The 18,496-nt window shown below is 50.0% G+C and overlaps 1 protein-coding gene across 11 annotated transcripts in view; it reads left to right on the forward strand.

Annotated features, from left to right (window-relative positions):
* Positions 1-16,735, forward strand: part of KDM2B (lysine demethylase 2B) — a 151,767-nt gene extending 135,032 nt beyond the window's left edge. For 9 of the 11 annotated variants that reach the window (XM_027044229.2, XM_027044226.2, XM_027044224.2 and 6 more), the window contains 10 exons: positions 2,910-3,053; positions 4,462-4,548; positions 4,712-4,981; positions 5,186-5,299; positions 5,960-5,998; positions 6,112-6,791; positions 7,498-7,661; positions 7,747-7,908; positions 8,582-8,800; positions 15,444-16,735. In XM_027044229.2, the coding sequence (XP_026900030.1) occupies positions 2,910-3,053; positions 4,462-4,548; positions 4,712-4,981; positions 5,186-5,299; positions 5,960-5,998; positions 6,112-6,791; positions 7,498-7,661; positions 7,747-7,908; positions 8,582-8,800; positions 15,444-15,625 (2,061 nt within the window). In that variant the 3' untranslated portion in view covers positions 15,626-16,735. The remainder of the gene's footprint in view (positions 1-2,909; positions 3,054-4,461; positions 4,549-4,711; positions 4,982-5,185; positions 5,300-5,959; positions 5,999-6,111; positions 6,792-7,497; positions 7,662-7,746; positions 7,909-8,581; positions 8,801-15,443) is intronic. The other 2 variants (XM_015063780.3, XM_027044228.2) reach the window with 1 other exon arrangement.
* Positions 16,736-18,496: the final 1,761 nt, after the last annotated feature.

Raw genomic sequence — 18,496 nt, forward strand, 5'->3', positions numbered from 1 at the left:
ATTAGGGTCCTCTTTACTCTTCTTCTAACTTTTCCATGTTGCTGGGGCTCTTCCTGCCATGGTTTACCTGCCTCTGACACATGCAGGCCACCTCTCCTCCCTTTCCAGGCTCTTCTTTCTTGATGTGCTGCTGTCTCTCTCCTCCCTGCGAGGCTCCATCCCTTCGCACCGTCCAGCACCATCTCCCTGCTGGCTCGGGCCTGGGTTCCCCTTGTCAGTCTCTGCGGTAGCTTTGCCTGTGGTTCTGCCTGCCAGTTTCAGACTCAGTCCCCTACCCTCGCCCATCCCATCACAGACCGTCTTCTGGCCACCAGGTGCTCCTCACCCAGCACCCCAGCTTTGGGCTCTCCGCACTCCCCTGCCCCCGGTGGCCTGGCCTGCTCCCAGTGGCTGAGCGCGTCTGGCTCTTGCTTCTCTGTCCTCTTTCGCGTGCGTTGGTGGTCCCTTTTCCTTTTCCTGCTCCTCACTTCTCTGCGCCTGCAGGAGCCCACACTCTCTGTCCTGGGAGTCCTCCGGAAATCAGCCTCTTGCTGCTCCCATAGCACTTGCACATGACTTTCCCATGTCTTCCTAGGATTTCAGCATGTTCTGTCTTCATCTTCCCAAACAGCTCGGGGGACCAGCTGCCTTCCTCATCACTGTTCCCCTTTTGGTTGCTTGCTTCAGGCTTCAGCAATGTTTATTAAGTATTTGTTGAACAAATGATGGCTCTTTTGCCTTCAGTGTTCTATTTATTTGAACTCAAATGTTTGTGCCATTTTATAGACTTTTCACTTAGTAGTGGAGCCTATATCGCCTTTTTGAAGCTCTGTTAATTCAGTGTGATAAAAATTGACTGTGTGCTTCGTCTGGATCCCAGGTACAGGGAGGGTGGGTGTGTAAAGGGGGGAGAGTGTAAGTGGCTCGACTCTGTCTGCAAAGGGTTTATGGTTTAGCACATCAGTTCTCAAACGTTGTGGTTTTGGGAATTCTGTACCCTCTTAAAAATTATGAGCCCCCCCCCCCCCGCAAAAGCTTTATTTATGTGGGTTATTTATTATTATTCAAAATTAAAATGGAGAAGTTTTAAAAATACTTGGAATTCATTTAAAAAGAACAAACTTGGGGCACCTGGCTGGCTCAGTTGGAAGAGTGTGCTACTCTCGATCCCATGGTCATGAGTTTGAGCCCCATGTTGAGTGTAGAGATTACTTAAATAAATAAAACTTTAAATAAAAAATAAAAAGAACAAACCCACTACATGTTAACATAAATGACATTTTTATGAGAACTAGCTACGTTTTCCAAAACAAAAGTGATTAATAGGAAGGATGGCGTTGTTTTATGTTTGTGTAAATCTTTTCTTTTATGTTTGGTTCATTAGACAAGATTTGCATTTTCATATATATGTCTGTCTTCATTCTGTCGCAATACATTGTTTTGGAGCAACTATGTGAGGAAAATGTGGCCTGGTACAGATCCCTAGTTGGAAAGGGGAGGAGTATTTTAGCAGTCTTCCCAGTAGGGGTGGAAATCTCTGGTACTCCACCAGAACGCAACAGGTGGCAGTTTCTTAAAGGTTAGTTGCATTGTGGAATCTGAAACTGTATCAATGAACTTGTCATGCTGTTACATTAAAATTCATTAGTCTTTCCTTGCACCCGGAAAAGCTCATTTGCTCATGCATGATGTTACAACATCACACCTGGGGTCATTTGGAAAAACTGGCTCACTGAGTTATACAGATTTTCCAAATAGGGGCAAACAGTGTTATACTATGTAAAACAACAACAACAACAACAAAAAACCCTACACATTTGTTGACACGCCGCCAGTCTCCTCTGAAGAGTCTTTAAGTGTGATTAGGAAGCTGCCCAGTTCATGGTGGCTAGTGTAGGTTTTCCAAAATTCTAATTTTTGTTTTTAAAGTTTGAATTTTATCATCCGCAACGGATGCTGTAAGTTTGTTTTTCTGGACGTGACCGGCTCATTTCATCTTTGAGAAACTTGCCAATACTTTTTTTTTTTTTTTTAATTCAGTTGCTCTGTCAAGTAGAATGATGTTCTATGCAGAAAATGACCAAGTCAGGTCACAACTTAGTCACGAGTGCTTTTCCTTTAGATAACCATCGTCCTTTGGTATGCAGCAGGGGCACCTGATGCACACTTCCTATTTTGTCGTACAGAATATTAAAAGGTTATGTTTTCAAGGGTCAAAGATTTCATAAAATTAGTAATTTTTTACTGCTTCATCAAAGACCTTCTTCAGTGAAGCCGGTGGTCTTTGTAATAAGCGTGTGGCAGGGACAAACTCAGTACTGCCCTGACGAGGACCGGCAATGTCCCTTACCAGTGCAAATGTCAGCATAGTTGAAAAAGGCAGATAGCATCTTAGTGTTACCCTGAAGATAGTTTTGACCCTGCGGACCTCCCTGTAAAGGTTGTGGGGACCCTGGAGTCTTTGGGCGTGCTTTGATGGCCACCGGTGGTGCACAGCCTCAGTCCCCCACAGGCTTGGGCTCAGTTCACACCCCACCTCCTCCTTCGGGTCTTGACTCGCATGGGATGCTGTCCCTGACCTCCATGTTCCGAATGAGCCCCTTCCACCCCTCACCTGGCCCTCCTTGCTGTATGTTTCTCCATGTCCCTTGTCACAGCATATCCTGTTGGTTTTCATTTGTCTGCCCCCCTCCATGAAAATGTAAGCTCAGGATGGCAGAGATATTCATTTGTCTTGTCCAGTGCCATTCCCAGCATTTAGTATCTGACACAAAGAGATAGTAGCCTGATGAGTATTTGAACGAACGAACGAATCAATGAATGAATGACAGGCAGTGGCTGAGCCAGTTCTCTGCTGCCTCCTGGCCTTGGAACTGCTCCCCACGGTTCTGGCCCCTGCTGACTTCGCTGTGCTCTCTCCGGCTCTTCAGCCAGTGCTGCCCCACACCGCCGTGTGCCTGGTGTGTGGCGAGGCAGGGAAAGAAGACACAGTGGAAGAGGAAGAAGGAAAGTTTAACCTCATGCTAATGGAGTGCTCTATCTGCAACGAAATCATCCACCCCGGATGCCTTAAGGTGAGCGGTCCCGGGGGGTCTGGCTGTGCTGCTCAGCACCCCCATTGAGCACCTCTGGTGGTGCTGATGCTGGGGAACAGTGAGCTTCCTTCCCCAGAGGACCTCTGAGTCTGGGGGGGGGGTTCTGAGTGTCAGATAACAAGCCGAGGGCAAGAAGGGTCTGCAGTAGCTCAGACCTCCCACCTGTGGCTTCGAGGGAATGAATACATACCCCCCCACACCCCCCACCCCCCAATAAGACAAAACCAGAGAGAGTTCCCAGAGTCTTGCACTGAGACCAGAGGGAGAGACTGGGTGGTTGTGCTGCTCGCTGGAATCCTGGCTCCGGGCTTCTGGGAGAACGAAGCCTGGGCCTGGGAGGGCGGACCCTGTGACGACAGGTGGTTGCACCAGTGTCCCTTTGTGCCGAGAACCTGCTCCCTTGGTGTGCCCAGGGCAGGGCTGCCTTCTTGTGGGGACCACTGTGCTGTGCCTGCCTGTCTTAGGCAACAGGTTCTACCTCTGCAAGGAGGAGACTGCTCTGGGCTTGTCCCCAGAGAATGTCGTCAGCCCTCTCAGCCCAGGTGTCAGCCTCAGTGTATCTGTGTGTGTGTGTGTGTTTTTTAATGTTTGTTTGTTTATTTTGAGAAAGAGAGAATGTGAGCAAGGGGGGAGGGGAGAGAGAGAGGGAGAATCCCAAGCAAGCTTCCCGCTCCGCACAGAGCTGGACGTGGGGCTCAATCTCACAACCAGGAGATCATGACCTGAGCCGAAATTAAAAGTCGGACGCTTAACTGACTGAGCCGCTTAGGTGCCCCTATGTGTGTGTTTTAGAAAGATTGAGGTGGGCTTGCCCCAAATACTACCTCAGCTCTGAAATGTCTCTTTTCTTCAGTGGCAGTAGTGGGGGCTTGTTGCAAGGCTCATCCTCCTGCACACACCTCACAGTCTGAAGGGGGCACTGTGATTGTTCCCTGGCTTTGGAAGTCAGACTTCATGTTTTAGTTGCCTGGTTCTTCTGTCTCCCAGATCAGAAGCTCCTCAAGGGCAGGGACAGCACCTCTGTGTTGCTCACACCTAGCACCCAGTGCTACTAAGTGACTGAACAGGCCCTGGGCCCATTGCTTTCCCTAGGTTATCTTACTGAATTGTTGCAGAACAGTGGTGAGACAGGTACATTCCATTCCATGATGGAGGGCACTGGCCCACAGAGATGGAGTGATTTGCCCGGGATCACTGAGCTAGTAAGAGGCAAAGTTAGGATTTGACCCCTGGCCTGGATCCAGAGCCACCTGTCTTAACCACCTTTGTTTTGTCTTGGTCAAGGATGGGATAGAAGTGACATCTGGGAGGGGGCTGTTGGTGTTCCTGGCAGGTGTGGCATCTTCTGCCCCCTCCCTGCTTGCTGACTGGCGTGTGCCCTTCGCAGATTAAGGAGTCAGAGGGCGTGGTCAACGATGAGCTTCCAAACTGCTGGGAGTGTCCAAAGTGTAACCACGCCGGCAAGACCGGGAAAGTGAGTGCCGGGCTCCAAGTCCCAGGGGTCAGCCTGGGAGGGGCAGACCTTGGCCTTGTCAGATGCGGCCTGTCGGTGCGCTGTGGGCCAGCGGGGCGCCGCGGGTTCCTGGAGGGGGGCAAGTCCAAAGATATACAGTTTGTTTGTTCCTTCTCTCTTTTTGGCCTACAAGCAAAAGCGTGGCCCTGGCTTTAAGTATGCCTCCAACCTGCCCGGCTCCCTGCTCAAGGAGCAGAAGATGAACCGGGACAACAAGGAAGGGCAGGAGCCTGCCAAGCGGAGGAGTGAGTGCGAGGAGGCGCCTCGGCGTAGGTCAGATGAGCACCCCAAGAAGGTGCCCCCGGATGGCATCCTGCGCCGAAAGTCAGACGACGTGCACCTGAGGAGGAAGCGGAAATACGAGAAGCCCCAAGAGCTGAGTGGACGCAAGCGAGTACGGAGCGGGAGGAGCGGGCAGCGAGGGGTGGCCTGGCCGGTCCCGGGTGCAGGGCGCACAGGCGGGGGCGGGGACGGGCAGCGGGGAGAACTCGGGGTCCTGGCCTCTGGCTGCCCTGAGCAGGTCACATAAGTCCCGAGAGCCCGGCCCAAAAGAAAGGAGGGGAAAACCAGCGAGTCACTCCTCTTCCCACCCCTTTAGGCCTCGACGCTTCAAACGTCCCCCGGTTCCTCCTCTCACCTCTCGCCGAGGCCCCCTCTAGGCAGCAGCCTCAACCCCTGGTGGAGATCCAGTCTCACTTACTTCCAGCAGCAGGTGCTCCCACGTCGCCCCGCCCTCCTGAGGCCCTGGGGACTTGCGAGCCCCGGGCCGTCCCCGCTGCCCCCTCCCCGCCCCTGCGGTCTAACAGCCCATTGCCGCAGCCGCTCCGAGGCATCTGTGCGCCGCAGCTTCCCGGGCCCCAGTCCCGGATCACTGGCTGGTGGTTCTGGCGTGGGGCCTGAGAAGCTGAAGCTGCCGCGGGGAAGCCGTGTGGATCTGGAAACCTCGGAGGATCCTGGCAGCCCCGCTTTGCCCAGCGGCTCTTCCCGCTTCGGCCACGAGGTGGCGCCTGGTTGTCGTTTCCCAGCTCCAGCCATTAAGGCTCCGCTGGGAACCCTGCAGGCCCCGCCTCCAGGACCGCTCCCAGAGCCAAGTCCAACCTCAGTGGGCGAGTGCACACCTCAGGGTCTGGCCGAGGGTGGGAGGTCAGTTGGGTGGGAACAGTTGGACCACACTTCTCCCCTTCCAACGTCTAAAAGCAGCAGGCAGGGACCACCGTGTTTCAGCCTCAGTGGAGGAGATGGGATTTGTGGGAAAGGTGGCCCTCCAGCCCCTACTCCAGAGACTGTGGACTTGTGGTGGGGCAGAGTGTAGAGGGGACCGAATCCCACGAACCCTGGGAGCAAGCTCTGCATGCTTTCTTTCCTGTGACAGCTAAAACCTGGCAAAGAAGATAAGCTTTTCAGGAAAAAGGTACCGTCTCCCCCCCCACGTCTGCTCCTGGGTCATTGGGTCCCTGTGGGAGGATGGGGAGGCAGCCCCGAGCCGAGGGGCTGAGCTGCCCTCGCTCCCCCCTCCTCCCTCAGCGGCGGTCCTGGAAGAACGCCGAGGACCGGATGGCCCTTGCCAACAAGCCTCTCCGGCGCTTCAAGCAGGAGCCAGAGGATGACCTGCCCGAGGCGCCCCCCACCGCCCGGGAAAGCGACCACTCCCGTTCAAGCTCCCCTACCGCCGGGCCCAGCACCGAGGGGGCAGAGGGCCCTGAGGAGAAGAAGAAGGTGAAGATGCGCCGGAAAAGGCGGCTTCCCACCAAGGAGCTGAGCAAGGAGCTGAGCAAGGAGCTGAACCAAGAGATCCAGAAGACCGAGAACAGCCTGGCCAACGAGAACCACCAGCCCATCAAGTCAGAGCCCGAGAGCGAGAGCGAGGAGCCCAAGCGGCCCCTGGGCCTCTGCGAGCGCCCCCACCGTTTCAGCAAGGGGCTCACCGGCCCCCCCCGGGAGTTGCGGCACCAGCTGGGGCCCGGCCTGCGGAGCCCACCCCGTGTCATCTCCCGGCCCCCTCCCTCCGTGTCCCCGCCCAAGTGCATCCAGATGGAGCGACATGTGATCCGGCCGCCCCCCATCAGCCCCCCGCCTGACTCACTGCCCCTGGACGATGGGGCGGCCCACGTCATGCACAGGGAGGTGTGGATGGCCGTCTTCAGCTACCTCAGCCACCAAGACTTGTGTGTCTGCATGCGGGTCTGCAGGACCTGGAACCGCTGGTGAGGGGCCGAGCTTGGACGGGGAGGCGGCCAGGGACTGGCGCCGCGTTGGGCTCCAGGCTAAGGCTTAGACTAGACCAGGAATGGCACATGCGTGGTATGTGTCTCCACAAGTCACTCATGGTCGTCTTTCCTTCCTTCTAAGCTCAGTCCAGCTTAATTATTCTTCTCAAAGAGTTCCAGGTGGCTACAGCAATCTGGTCACGCTGGTCTTGTCAGAAGAGGTGAACCCTATTTGATTGCTTGATTCGGCCCTTGGAAGATGAACTGGGGACCAGGTGGAGTCCTTGTCCTTAAAGAGGTAGTCCAGGTTAAAAGCAAGTGTTCCAGTTAATGATCTTAATTTCAGCTTCGATGTTTCCTAGCTCTCTGGCCTTTGCCAGGTGACTTACCTGTATCTGTAAAAGGGCATGATATGGTTTCTGCCTGGAGCGTTCTTGTGAGAAGTGGTGTGTAGGGGGTGTGGTAGAGGCCCCAGTAAATACTTAATGAAGAGCAGGTACTGGCACCTTCCATGGGGGCCTGGGGCCATCAGAGGAAAGGTGCCCAGGTGTGGGCAGGACAGGAGTGAAACGGAGAAGGATCCAGAGGGCGGAGTTAAGGAGCTCCCCCTCCTCCGAACGTGGCAGTGGGGTGAGCTGCCACGGCAGTGCAGGGGGCCAGCTTCAAGTCTGATGACACCCCCTCTGCTGGACCTGGCCCCCAGGTGCTGCGATAAGCGGTTATGGACCCGCATCGATCTGAACCACTGCAAGTCCATCACGCCCCTGATGCTGAGTGGCATCATCCGGCGGCAGCCTGTCTCCCTGGACCTCAGCTGGACCAATATCTCCAAGAAACAGCTGAGCTGGCTCATCAACCGGTTGCCTGGTGAGCACTGGGCCAGGGACCCTGGAGGTGCAGTGGTGGGGGCTGGGTGCATCGCCTGACCTGCCAGCCCTCCCCTGTCCCCCAGGGCTCCGAGACTTGGTGCTGTCGGGCTGCTCGTGGATCGCCGTCTCAGCTCTCTGTAGCTCCAGCTGTCCTTTGCTCCGGACCCTGGATGTCCAGTGGGTGGAAGGACTAAAGGATGCCCAGATGCGGGATCTCCTGTCCCCGCCCACAGATAACAGGCCAGGTGAGTGGCCGGGCCCAAGGGGGTCGACGCGGAGGCAGTCTGACCAGGCTCTGCCGTTGGATCTGGTTTTCACTACAGGCCCCACCCGGTGCACGGGTTCTCAAGCCTTCTCTGGTCCCAGCCCTTTCCGGAGGATGCTGTTATGTTCTCACTCAGCTTCAGGCAGAGAAGGGACCACTGAGAGCAGAGGCTTCTTTGCGCACCCAGGACTTCACTGTGGGGGCTTTGCATGCGTCTGACTACTTCTCTGTTAATTTGTCCTTCGTTGGCTTCAAGCTTCCGTGAGCACGGGGGTCAGTGTAGTTGGAGATGAGCTCACAAGATGGAACCTTCCTGGCTTGGGTTGTGAGGGTCATTGCTCCCTGCCTGTAGCTCAAATGAGGAAACCCTGGTGATCAGAGATGCTGTGCAGTCTCTGCTCTAGTTGGCTGAGGACTGCTGGGTAGAATGTGGGCTGTGTTTCTAGACGTTCTGATTTTTCAGGAATCCAGAAGTGGGAGAGTTGATGTGGAACCCTTATATTTTTAAATGTGGGAACCAGTTTGGGGAAACAATGGCTAAGTGAAACTGAAGTGTGACATGTGGCCAGTAGGCCCTCTAGAGTGTTAGGTCATTGTGACCACATCTCCCCGGTCAGGCTGACATGCTGCTTCTCTCCTTCCTGCCCCCTCAGGTCAGATGGACAATCGGAGCAAGCTCCGGAACATTGTGGAACTGCGTCTAGCAGGCCTGGACATCACAGATGCCTCCCTGCGGCTCATCATACGCCACATGCCCCTGCTGTCCAAGCTCCACCTCAGTTACTGTAACCACGTTACCGACCAGTCCATCAACCTGCTCACCGCTGTGGGCACCACCACCCGAGACTCCTTAACCGAAATCAACCTATCAGGTCAGTCAGAGGCACCCAGCAGGCTCTGCCTGGGACCCTGGGGGACAGGCTGGAAATTTCACCTTTGTGGGGAAATCCGCTGTGTGCCTGCTGTTACAGGGTCACAGGGTCAGGGCTGGGACATACCTGAAAACAAGACAGACAGCCTGGGCTGGTGGAGAAACCTTGAACACAGGAGTTACCACTGGATTGGTAATGATTGCTGCCAAAAGATCAGTGCTGGTGGCAGCGAGAGCACGCGCCAGTGGTTCCTGACCCACAATACGGGCTGGAGGAACTGCTCCCGGTGGTGCACGCAAGCCGGCTCCCGCAGCGGAGAGGAGAGCAGGGGAGCCGAGGGCTGTGAGGCCAGGCAGGCTTTGATCCCTGAGGTAGCTCAGCGTCTGCTGGGGTTATGTGTCCTCGCTTATGTGACCCTGCTAGCAAGGGGCCCGTCGGAGAGAAGGAAGCCGTACAGCTGGTGTCGCCGCGGTCCTGTGTCTGCAGAGCCTGTGCTCCCTCTACTCGCCCGTGGGGCCGGAGTCGGGTTTTAAGGCCCTGGGTGTGACTGACAGTAATGGGTCAGGCTGTGGATGTAAGATTTACACAAACCCTCAAAAAATGCTTTTTTCTCCAGAAATTAGCAACTAATAAAGGCCACCTTCACCTCACGCTTAGTAGCTCAACAGCTTCCTGTCAGCTGTGCCACATTTGAGGAGGAATGGGGAAGTTGGTGGTACGAGAGAATTCTGTACCGAGGAAGCCATCCCTGCTCCTCCTCGGGGAGTCGCGGCAAGGGCCGTCCCGCCCCCGTGTTGGCAGAGAGGAGAGAGCCAGGCAGGGCTGACCATCCCGACTCCAGGCTCCACTTGAGGTCTTACACGGATGCCGGGGCTGTCCTGCGGACGAGGGCCTGGGTGCGCCTTGGTGTTACAGCGACTCTGTTTACTGTCGGTTGCCCTGCGTGTGGAGCGGAGATTCCCCTGCAATGCCGTCGTGTGCAAACGCGCTTCTGTGTTTTTCCACGAAGCTCACCCCTTGGCCTCAGTACATAGAGGTGTCTCGAGTTCCTGTTCAGAGCCATGCCGGACGGGAAGGCAAACCTTGAGACCCAGTCTCTTTTAGGTTCATTGCTTTTTAAAAAGTTTTCCCTTGCCATCAGGATAACTAGTTAATGGTAAAAAGTCTGGCACAACAAAGAGGACAGTTGACCTGTTTCAGGACCTATGAACGTGAAGCATATGGTCTAGAGACAAAGTCAAGTCACAGTTGTCTAGCTTTCCTTATTAGGCTGCGTGTTCCTCTAGATTACTTATTTGGGTGCTCAGGCCCCCCCCCCCCCCTGCCGCCTGGCCAGGCAACCACCTTAAATTCTTTCTCCCAGTGTCTGTCTCCGTACTTGCACACCTTGATTTTTTTTTTCCACTCAGGCATTCTGTACTTACTGTCTTGCTGTGTAGAACACAGGATTGCTGCTCTTACATCGTCTCTCCCCTTATCTTTCCGATTCGTGGTTAAGTCTCTTTCTGTGGCCGCATAAGTATCGTCCACTGTTGAACTAAATAGTGCATTATGAGTACATTTCCCTTGTATAAATTTTCTTTTTCTTAGAGTTAATAATTGCGTCTTTTTTTGTTTGCTTAGTCTCTAAGCAGACCCTACAACAGACCTGAATACCGTTCTTCCCTCACACACAAACTCCTCTCTGTGGCCCCAGCCAGTTGTGGGTTTTTTGGTTTTTGTTTTTTAATGTCTATTTTTGAGAGAGCGTGCGGGCAGGGGAGGGGTAGGGAGAGAAAGGTAGAGACCCAAAGCAGGCTCTGTGCTGACTCGTGGGGCTCGAACTCAGGAACCTCGAGATCATGACCGGAGCCAAAGTCACTTAACTGGCTGAGCCCCCCAGGCACCCCGGGCCCTGACCAGTGTTTGGCGGGAGCCCTTTCTCCTGGACTCCCTTCCTGTCTGTTTTCTCCTCCTAGACTTCTACCTGCTGCCCAGCTGCCAGCCTAGAAATTTTCTTGGTCTCTGTCTTGTGTAGGGTCCCTATTTTCCTTGACCCCATGTTTCTTCTTGTCTCTCTGATTTCGTGGAGGACATCTAGACTTGGTACGTCCGAAAATGGTTTTATTATCCCTCACATTGAACTGATAGCTGGATCTGGCAACTGTGATGTTTCAGAAAGTGGGCGCTTCCTTCTCTGCATTCAGAGTCAAAATCCAAAACCATTTGATTCTTCTTCCTTCAGTGAATATTTTCTCTAATCAAAAGTTTGTTAGTTTGTTTCTAGTTTTCTGTAATTGTTGAGTCTTGCTTTGAATCTGTTTTCATCCACCACACTCATGAGCCCTTTCGATTTTTCAACCTAGAAACAAATGTCCTTCAGTTCTAGGAAACTTCATTGAATTATTTCTCAATTTCCTTTTCTTCTGTTTTCCACCTGTAGGTCTTCTCATTTTTCTGAGAGTTTCTACTTTATCACACAATTCATATACCGAGTTTTTTACTGTTGTTTATGTAGGTCAAACACCGTGAAAACATGGGCAGTTTCATATGGTTCAACTGATAATTTTAAAAAGTTTTTTTAATGTGTATTTTTTAGAGACCGCACACAAGCAGCGGTGGGGCAGAGAGGGAGACACAGAATCTAAAGCAGGTTCCAGGCTCTGAGCTGTCAGCACAGAGCCTTATGCAGGGCTCGAACTCAAGAACTGCGAGATCATGACCTGAGCTGAAGTCAGATACTTAACTGACTGAGCCACCCCTCAACTGATATTTTTTAATATTACAGCTGTATCTTACTCTCTGAACTCCCCTCCCCCCCCACCCCCACCATCCTATCCTCTCCCCTTTCTGTTATCTGAGCTTTTTTTTTTTTTTAAGACTTTATTTTTAAGTACTCTCTACACCCAACGCGGGGGTCAAACTCACAACCCCCACCGACTAGGCCAGCCAGGTGCTCCCCTTCTCTGAACCTCGGTAGAGTAACCTGAGGATATTGACAGCTTTATTTTCTTCTCCAGGCTTACATGGTTTCCTTCAAACATAGTCAGTGGCCCTCATAAGAGATCTTCCTTGGATTTAGTGTCAACACGGGGTTGTCCACACTAAGGTGATCAGAGGCTGGCGACACACGTTGGAGCAGTCAGTCATTGTGTGGTCAGTATAGGTGGTTTCTTTGGGGAAACCAAGACGTGAGATCTTTGAGAGGTTTCTCTTGAGCTGGTCAGGGTTGCCAAAAGGATTCTCCTTGACCTCCCAACTGGAGGGTGCAAGCCAGACTGCCCAGTGTCCTGGGGCCTGGCAGGGGAAGGAAGCCGGGGATGTCAACAGCAGGTAAGTTTCCCCCCTAGACCCTGATTTTGAATGGGTGTCCCAGCCTGGTGCTCAGACCAGAAACTTTCTCTCTCTTATGTCAACATTTAGGGAGGGAATCAAACAGCCACCAATCTAGCCCCTTCATTAGCTCCACTTCCAGTGTGCCTGTTTTTTTTTGTTTGTTTGTTTGTTTGCTTGCTTTACATTTTATTTATTTTTGAGAGACAGAGACAGAGCATGAGCTGGGGAGGGGCAGAGAGAGAGGGAGACACAGAATCCGAAGCAGGCTCCAGGCTCCGAGCTGCCAGCACAGAGCCCGACATGGGGCTCGAACCCACAGACCGCGAGATTGTGACCTGAGCTGAAGTCAGCTGCCCAGCTGACTGAGCCACCCAGGTGCCCCTCAAGTGTACCTGTTCTTTCTCCTACCTGAACCTTTGGGGGTGTTTTACAGAATGAATCTGCTTCTCTGCTTTCCCTTCAGCCTATTTAGGTTCAGCTTTCTCAAATCTATGTTATCTCTTCTCCAACTTACAGAATTAAAAAAATTATGGTAAAATACATAAAATTTACTGTTTAAGTATACAGTTCACTAGCATATAAGTTCATTTACATTGTGTGCAAACTGCCCCCCCCCACCGCTCTCCAGAAATTTCTCTTCACCCCATCAGAAACTCTGTATCCACAAACTCCCCATTCCTCTTTCCCCCAGCCCCTGACAATCTCCATGCCGTCTCTGTGAACTTGACTTTTTTAGGGACCTTATGTAAGTGGAATTATATAACAGTGTTTTTTTGTGTGTGACTGGCTTGTTTTAACTAGCATAATGTCCTCAAGGTTCATCCGTGTTATATCAGGTGTCAGAATTTCCTGCCTTTTTAAAGTCGAATAGTATTCCATTGTATGTATAGACTCAGTTTTATTTATTTGTCCATCTGGACAGTTGGGTGGCTTCCACCTTTTGGCTGTTATGAATAATGCTGCTGGGAACATGGATGTACAAATATTTGTTCGAGTCCCTGCTTGCAGTTCTTTTTGGTATATACCCAGACATGGCCTAGCAGAATCACATGGTAATTCTAGGTTTAATTTTTTGAGGGACCACCATATTGTTTGCTGTAGCAGCTGCACAATTTTACATTCCTAATGTAATAGGACACAAAGGTCTCATTTTTCTCCACATCTTTGCTAAACTTTATTTTTTATAGCCATTCTAGTGGTATGAAGTGATATCTCAATGTAGTTTTGAAATACTTTTTTTTTTTTAAAGTAATCTCTACACCCAACATTGGGCTCAAACTCACAACCCCAAGATCAACAGTCACATGCTCTACCAACTGAGCCAGCCAGGTGCCCCTCAACGTAGTTTTGTCTTGGGGAGTTAGCATTTTCATCGTGATTAGTGGTGTTGAGCATCTTTTTGTTGATGGTGTATCATCTTTGGGAAATGTCTATTCATGTCCTTTTCCTGTTTTTTAATCAGGGTGTTTGTGGATTTTTTTGTTGTTGAATTGTAGGAGTTCTTCATATATTCTGGGTAGTAGTAATCCCTTGCCAGGATCCATGATTTGCAAATATTTTCACCCATTCTGCGTGTCTTTTCACCGTCTTGATAATGTCCTTTGCACAAATGTTTTTAACTTTGTGCTTTTGGTGTCATCTTTAAGAAACCATTGACAAATTCAAAGATTTTCCTATTTCCTTCTAAGAGTTTGGTAGTTTCAGCCCCTATATTTAGGTCTAAAGAATTTTGAGTTAAATTTGTATATGGTGTGAGGTAGAAGGTTCAGCTTCATTTGTTTGCATATGGATATCTAATTTTCCCAGCACCATTTGTTGGAAAATTTTGTCTTTTTCCCTCTAAGTGGTTGTAGCACCTTGTCAAAAATCATTTGAACATTCAAGGGTTTAAATTCTAGGCTGTCAGTTATAGTCTGTTGGTTAGTCTGTATGTCGTCCTTAATGCATTAACACTATTCTGTGGCTTTGTAGTAAGTTTTGAAATCCAGAAGTGTGAGTCCTCCAATTTTGTGTTCAAGACTACTTTGGCAATTCAGGATCTCTTATACTTCTGCATTAATTTTAGGATGATTTTTCTATTTTTGCAGAAAACACTGTTGGTATTTTATAGCAACTTCATTGAATCTGTAGATTGCTTTGAGTTGTGTGGCCATTTTAACAATATTAAGTCTTCCCATGAGCCAGGGAAATCTCTCCATTTATATCTTTAATTTCTTATAGCAGTGTTCTTAAGTATTCAGTGTACAAGTCTTTCACTTCCTTGGTTACCTTTATTCCTAAGTATTTTACTCTGTTTTACTCTGTTTGATGCTATTGTAAATGGAATTGCTCATTTTCTTTCAGATTGTTCATTGCTAGTGTATAAAAATGCAACTGATTTTTGTGTGTTGATTTTGTGTCCTGCAACTTGGCTGAACTTTTTTACTTCTTTATGCCACCTCTAAACCTGGGACTTCAGTACCACAGCGCTAGCACAGGGCTCCTGATTGTATTTGCAGTTTGCCTTTACTGTTTTCATTCCTACTTAACGGAAAAATGCAAATGCAGAACTAGTGATGACCGGCCTCGAGATGAAGGAAATCATCAGGCCAGAGGGGGGGATCTCTGAGCCTCAGTTGGATGCTCACTGGCATCGAAGCCAGAGAACTGTGGATTCAGTTCTCACACAAAAGAGGGTGATAAAAGCAACGTACCAATCAATAGAATATGGGGTAGAGAAGTGTGTCTATAGTGGAGGGGGTGATGACGGATTTTGAATTCTGGTTTGCTCACTGTAGACAGCATCTCGTCAGCCCTTGTAGCACCTTGGGGTTTTCTGCACTTAGTAAGGGGGCTCCCAAGCATGCTGTACCTCGCTTCAAAGCACTGGTGCCCACACGAGGGAAAAGGGTCCTCAGACGACCACAGAGATGGTCCAGAACGTATCTGAAGGGAATAAGCAGATAAGCGCACAGTAATGGAGACGGGGAGGTGTTTTTCAACAGTAGATGGGAAAGGCAAGCTGTTTGATATATAGTGTGGCCCCATCTTTATTAAACAACATAGACAGGGGACCTATTTATGTGAGAACATATACATGTAAAGAAGCAATGGTAAGATTCTAAGTGATTCCACTTGAAACGGTCTGAACGCTTTTCAGGCCTATACTAACCTTTACAGTTTGGTAGATGGAAACTTTCCCCGTTTAAAGAGAAGTTTTCCCCAGGGCACGAGGGGCTGGAATATGCTCACGGGCCCTGTCCCGTTTCTTCATGGCTGAGGGGGATGGTGGCGGGGGGCTCCGGGCCTCTGCGATTCCTCCACCTCACGTGTCCCCTCTTCTTTGCAGACTGCAATAAGGTGACTGACCAGTGCCTGTCCTTCTTCAAACGCTGTGGAAATATCTGTCATATTGACCTGAGGTACTGCAAGCAGGTCACCAAGGAGGGCTGTGAGCAGTTCATAGCTGAAATGTCTGTGAGTGTCCAGTTTGGGCAAGTGGAAGAAAAACTCCTACAGAAACTGAGTTAGTCCGAGGACAAGTATGTAAATAAGAGATGGGTGGGGAGAGGGGACACGGCCGAGGAGGGAAAAGACTTTTAAAAAAAAAAAAAAAAAGGAGGGCTTTGATTTTCAATTTGGAACTTGGACAACAGACCACAGAACGTTCCATCTGCAAGTCTTGCCGAGGGAGAAGCTGTTCTGCCGCCTGTCTGGGGCTGAATGAGCCGGACCCTTTCCTTTGGTCTGAATTCTAGCCGCACTGCTTTCTGGACCATTTCTAAGGCGGCCTTTACCAAGAAGACATTCCCGCCGGAGGAGGATGGACTCTGGAGAAATTCTCTTGCTGAAGAGCGAGCTTAGGAGTTTTTGCTGGTGGTGGTGTTTTGTCTTGGACGCCTCAGTCCTCGCAACCCCGGGGCTGGTGTCGACATACAGTGGGCCACACACCGCCTCTGCTGCCATCTTGACATTTTGTTTGGTTGGTTTTGTTACATCTTACATTATGCAGAACTATTTTTGTACAAATTGTTTAAAAGTTATTTATGCAAGGGTTGAATGCATACCTGTGTTTTTATTGTTTGAAGATTGCCAACTTTCCTGGTTTCCCTGAGGTAGGAGAGAACTTGACCTGTACTTCATCAACACAGATGCCCCATCTACACACGTGCCCAGATCTGGCAGAGCAGGCCAAGACCTTCCCGTTAAAAGCATGTTTAACTGGAAGTTGAGAGCCCGCTTTGGACGTCAAGAATTACCTAAGCATGTGGATCTATGTTAATTCTAGTCGAAGTAAGACACTCTGTACAGAATTCACCTATTTCTCAAAATTTTAAAATTCAGACTTCAGCCTTTGCACTCAGGAGGGTTTTGCGGCCAGCGCATGAGCTGTTGTACCTACACAGATTAATTTATACAGTGAGTCAAGTAGAATAAATGATCCAACATAGCCTTTCTTTTCCTTTTTTCTCTCCTTTGAGGTGAGTTGAGTTCTCGTTCAAGGTTTATAACATGGCTATTTCCTAGTTGTAAAGTTATGCCTCCATAAGTGCCATTCTTGTAAGGTGTTGTTTTCCTAGACCTTCCCCAAAGCGGTTTTACCTTTGTTGAATTTGTATAAACAATTGTACAAAAAAAGCACCCTTGGACTTTGAGAGTTTCTGTTCTAGGAGTGGACTAGAAATTCGATTAAAAGATCCAGAGGCAGTAGTCTCGACATTGGCATAACACAAGCTGTAATTTCGTATTCCCCAGAGAAAAGCTGTGGGCCCCTGGTCCATGTTTTTCCTGGCTTCAGAGAGAACTGGTTTAGGACTCCTGAAGGCAGGGGGAGGAATTCGGTACAAACTGCCATAGGGGCAAGGCGGCTTACCTGTTTGGGTGGCGCTGACCCCTTCCGTGGCCGCAGGGGAGCAGGCGGGGGACATCCACCTCCTCCGCCTCTCCCTAGAGGCAGCTCATGGAGGCCACACACTGCTCGGTGGCTGAAGGCACAAGGATAGGAGGTGACTATCCCAGCTAGCAGACACAGAAACCAGTAGGAAGTAATTTTCGATCATAGAAAAAAAATTTTTTTTTTTTTAACAGGGCCCTGCAAGTTCATACTTCCATAGAAAAATGCTCTAGTGAATCTGAAAATGGAGAAAATAACCCAACTTCCTTCCTTGGTAGTTTATTGCTCCCCTTACCTGTTTTTTTTTTTTTTGGCCACAGCAAAATGGTTTTAGATCCCATCTGGTCTCCTGCCTTCTGTTAGTTAAAACCTAGAGATCCTTTGACTCAAACTGGTGTACCCCAGAATTTAACTCAGGAGATGCACTTTACAGAGGTAAGATTAGCTTAACACTACAGTTTATTTATAAAAACGCGGCTTACCTTTGCAAGCCTGTTCATTCATCACGGAACACCTGCACAGGAGGCCAAGTTTCCATTTTCTGGGAGCTGAGTTCTCTGAACTTCCGAATACGTGTTACCCTGATGTCCAGTGAAGGCATCTTCTTCCTTGGGAATTGCTTTAAGGGTAACAGTGTTCTCCAGGTGAACAGTCCCTGGGGTTAGAGGGCCCTGTTTCTATGTTTCCGGGAGGATGCAGGCCTGCCGAGCGGAGGAGGGGCCTTCCGGCGCTGGGGAGCCACAGCTACCATAGGGACACCTCAGAACCAAGACAGCAGTCTCTGTAGGCTTGAGGCAGTCTACAGGCCTGTGATGCTCGCTCAGGGGCTCTCCCAAGTGTACAGAACTGGTTAAGGTTATAGCCCAGGACAGTTTCTCTACAGACCTGTTATTTTTAAAAATGAGCTTTAGATGAGGCCAGCCTGAGTTAAATGCTTGTAAATTGCTGCTCTGAATCCATAGACCATAACGGATGAAGCGGACAGGACCATAAGCCACAGGCAGTGCTTTGTGGATTAGGTCACAGCTTCCTATCCTAGAAAATAGGCTCTATCTCCCTTCCTTCCAGGGAACCTGAGGTTTACAAAGGATAATACCATGGCATGTCCAAAGCATCGAATGTTCTCCTTCCGTATTGTGAGGATAGGGGCCAAGAGACATCCTTGTATTCTGTAGACCTTCAGACTTTTACGCATACATTACCTGTTCAAAAAAATTAGAGGCAGCACATGCCAGCTAGAAAATGGACATTGCAGAGAGAAATATTTACCTTCTGCCTAACAAGTCTGTACCTAACAAGGTGTGGTTATTTCAGTTGTCAAGCTTGCTAGACTAAATATTTCTGTTGGCTATTCACTAAACCAAGATTACTTCACACTACCTTTTAATTTTTAAAAAATTTTTATTTTTGTTGGGGGGGGGGGCAGAGAGAGGAAGACACAGAATCCGAAACAGGCTCCAGGCTGTTTGAGCCCCATGCAAGGCTCAAACTCACGAACCATGAGATCA

The sequence above is a fragment of the Acinonyx jubatus genome, chromosome D3 (assembly GCF_027475565.1).
Source record: "Acinonyx jubatus isolate Ajub_Pintada_27869175 chromosome D3, VMU_Ajub_asm_v1.0, whole genome shotgun sequence".
Taxonomy (NCBI): domain Eukaryota; kingdom Metazoa; phylum Chordata; class Mammalia; order Carnivora; family Felidae; genus Acinonyx; species Acinonyx jubatus.